Below are 3569 nucleotides of genomic sequence, written 5' to 3'. Positions count from 1 at the left end.
CTGCCCAGACCTGGCAGGCAGTTGGACCGAGGACAACGCTTTGAGGTTCCTCTGCTTTATCGTCCTCTTTCTCCCCTTCCAGATCTGGACCCAACCAGTGGAGAGACCAGCAGCGCCCGACGCAACTCCTCCATCACTTCTCCTTGCAACACAGCGGCAAACCTCCTGTTTACAAGACTGACCAGATCGTCTTTGGAGATGAGGTGTTCCGCCTCTCGGATCTAGGTAAAAAAAAAACACACAGGCCCCACCCGTCTGCTTCCTTGTAGCTTCAGCGTGCCTGGCTGAGGAATTCTGGGAGTTGAAGTCCACAAGTCATCGAAGGGCCAAGTTGGAAGACCCCTGGTGTCCAGTCTCCTGCTTGAGCAGAAGGTTGGATTAGAGGACCCTTCCAACTCTGTTATTCTGTATATCAAGGGTGACAGAGTCTTCCAGCTTTCCAGCACCTCTTTTGGATCTCCCAACAGACAACCTTTGGGGTCTGGGTGGGCAGCAGAGAGGCCCTGTGTTTGTAAATTCTGGCCAGTAGAGAGAGACATTGTCCCATGGCTGGGCCATGGCAAGGACAGCCAAGAGGTCCCACATGGAACAGGCAGAAGAGACTTTGCCTTGCCGATGTCAACGCTGCTAATATTGAAATATTCTTGCTTTGACAAAATAGGCAGAACCGTCTGGTACTTTTAGAGTTAACTCAGTTGAGGGAGGGAGGAGAGAAAAGCCCTTGAAAGGGAATGGAAGAGAACCTTTGCCCTTCCAACTAATTGGAGAACGTAAATCGTGACAGCAAAATAAGGGAGGGGAAATGCCAGCAAAAATAACTGCTCGGTGGGTGGAGATTTCAGATCTTAGCATCCCTTTTTATCATGCCGTGCCGACAATTTGTCACATGAATAAAAAGACTTTTTAGGATAAAATGCCTGGAAGTTCTTTGAAGTGTTTCATTAGTCGGAGCCATGACAGCCGGATTCCCTATTTACGTTCATGCTTGCAGGCGTTTCCTGTTCATTTTGGATTGCGAGGTTGGATGGCTTCAGTCTTACTGCTGGGGGGGGGGGGGGGGGGGGAGGTGGGATTCCCAGAGGTCAGCCAAACTGCTGTGGTTATGGAAGTGATTCTTCAATCTGTAGAAGGCCCAAGAGCAAGGCGGGAGAAGGGTTTACTCACTGTGAGGGTTTAAAATAGAATAGAGCTGGAAGGGACCTTGGAGGTCTTCTAGTCCAGCCCCCTGCTCAAGCAGGAGAACCTATACCATTTAGACAAATGACTGTCTAGGCCAGGGGTAGGCAACCTTGGCTCTTTTATGACTCGTGGACTTCAACTCCCAGAATTCCTGAGCCAGCCATGCTGAGGGGAAAGGGAGAGGTTTCCAAGCTGAGTCATGCTGACTCAGGAATTCTGGGAGTTGAAGTCCACGAGTCATAAAAGAGCCAAGGTTGCCTACCTCTGGTCTAGCCTCTTCTTAAAAATCTCCAGTGATGGAGCGCCCACGATTTTTGGTGGCAAGCTGTTCCACTGGTGAATTGTCCTCACTGTTAGGAAGTTTCTCCTTAATTCCAGGTTGCTTCTCTCATTGGCCAGTTTCCAACCATTGTTTCTTGTCCTGCCTTCTGGTGCTTTGGAGAATAGAATAGAATAGAATAGAATAGAATAGAATAGAATAGAATAGAATAGAATAGAATAGAATAGAGCTGGAAGGGACCTTGGAGGTCTTCTAGTCCAGCCCCCCGCTCGAGCAGGAGAACCTATACCATCTCAGACAAGTGACTGTCCAGTCTCTTCTTAAAAACCTCCAGTGATAGAGTTTCCCATGATTTCTGGTGGCAAGCTGTTCCACTGGTTAATTGTCCTCACTGTCAGGAAGTTTCTCCTTAATTCTAGGTTGCTTCTCTCCTTGATCAATTTCCAACCATTGTTTCTCGTCCTTCCCTCTGGTGCTTTGGAGAATAACCTGACCCCCTCTTCCTTGTGGCAGCCCCTCAAATACTGGAATGCTGCTATCATGTCTCCCCTTCCAGTTGGGCCGATGGGTGAAATCTCTGCTTTTTCTCTTGGGTTCAGAGGAGACCAAGCCCCCAAACCCCCACCTGGGTCCCGTGGAGGAGCGGCTTGCCCTGCACGTCCTGCAGAAGCAAGGCCTGGTCCCTGAGCACGTGGAGATGAGGCCGCTGTACAGCTCTCTCCAGCCGGACATTGAACAGGTAAAGTTGGCAGGGAGAAGCTGGGGGCCTTGGAGAAGCTTCTGGGGTCTTTGCCTTTTTCAATCTCCAGGCTTCCAGTCAAGTATCCGGGCGATTTCTGCATCCTAGGCAACTTACTTCCTGGTGTAAAGGAGGCAACAGGCTGCTCTAAGCATGTGGATCAGGGGTAGTCAACCTTGGCTCTTTTATGACTGGTGGACTTCAACTCCCAGAATTCCTGAGCCAGCACAGCTGGCTCAGGAATTCTGGGAGTTGAAGTCCACGAGTCATAAAAGAGCCAAGGTTGACTACCCCTGATGTGGATGCTGGTGGCAGAGATTCCTAAATTTATAAATTTATATAAGTAGGTTAGAAATATTATATATCGTATGTCTCCAACAAAACGATGGATTAACAGCCCCCCAAATCTTTTCAGACTTACAGCAAACCTAAGAATTAATTAAACACTTTTATTTCAGATTGTAAACACACACAAAAGCCCACACACAAAACTCAATTGGCACAATGTAAACATAGCGATAATACCTACAGTTCAAACGAAGAAACGCAATCCACACCACTTGATTTAATGAACCCTTTCTCTGGGGTCAGCATGTACACACACCCACACACCCCAAGTGTCACATTAGAGATCAGCACCTACACACACTTCCACACCCCGGACAACTTGCCCTATCAACCAATCTCTCTGTACCCCATTTCCTCTGTAGCTGCCTCCATAGGCAAATCTCTATGCTTTGGGGAATAAATAAATCTCATTTCCTCACAGCTCTCTGGATTTCGCTTTTATTTATTCTTGTGCAAACTTGGCTTGAGTTTATCCTTCTGACACTATGTCCAGGCTTCACAAGTTCCCCCAGAGATAGCACTAGCAATAGCACTTAGACTTATATACCGCTTTATAACTTTCTCTAAGCAGTTTACAGAGTCAGCCTGTTGTCCCGCAACAATCTGAGTCCTCATTTTACTGACCTCGGAAGGGTGGAAGGCTGAGACAGCCTTGAGCTGGTCAGGATCGAACTCCCAGCAGTTGGCAGAGTTAGGCTGCAATGCTGCAGTCTCACCACTGCGCCACCACAGCTCATCTATCATCTATTATATATATATAATATACATATACATGGCATTACCCAGGATTTGAATTTTTAATGTAATTAGAGACAGATATATAGACAGCTGCATCATTAGCCACTTTAAACCCCTCCAATCCATACATGAAGCAAACTGACACCCACCATAAAGATGTGGCACGACCACGAACACGAAGCCAAACAACAGCAATGAAGCTCACCATCTCAAATCCCCCTGCAACTCAAACTAACCTGAGCACAACAAAGCCCCCACCCAAACAGAACACTCCCCCAGCCAATC

At 47.7% G+C, this 3569-nt stretch overlaps 1 protein-coding gene across 1 annotated transcript in view; it reads left to right on the top strand.

Annotated features, from left to right (window-relative positions):
* LOC107299966 (dysferlin-like) overlaps positions 1-3569 on the top strand; it is a gene marked incomplete at both ends in the record, with an annotated part of 53222 nt that overhangs the window by 43834 nt on the left and 5819 nt on the right. The window contains 2 exons of the mRNA XM_015829311.1: positions 83-225; positions 2059-2198. Of these exons, the coding sequence (XP_015684797.1) occupies positions 83-225; positions 2059-2198 (283 nt within the window). The remainder of the gene's footprint in view (positions 1-82; positions 226-2058; positions 2199-3569) is intronic.

The sequence above is a fragment of the Protobothrops mucrosquamatus genome, unplaced genomic scaffold, assembly GCF_001527695.2.
Source record: "Protobothrops mucrosquamatus isolate PMUCROS unplaced genomic scaffold, P.Mucros_1.0 scaffold5826, whole genome shotgun sequence".
Classification (NCBI taxonomy): Eukaryota; Metazoa; Chordata; class Lepidosauria; order Squamata; family Viperidae; genus Protobothrops; species Protobothrops mucrosquamatus.
The sequence above is the reverse complement of the archived record's forward strand: the minus strand, read 5'-3'. Positions and strand labels throughout refer to the sequence as shown.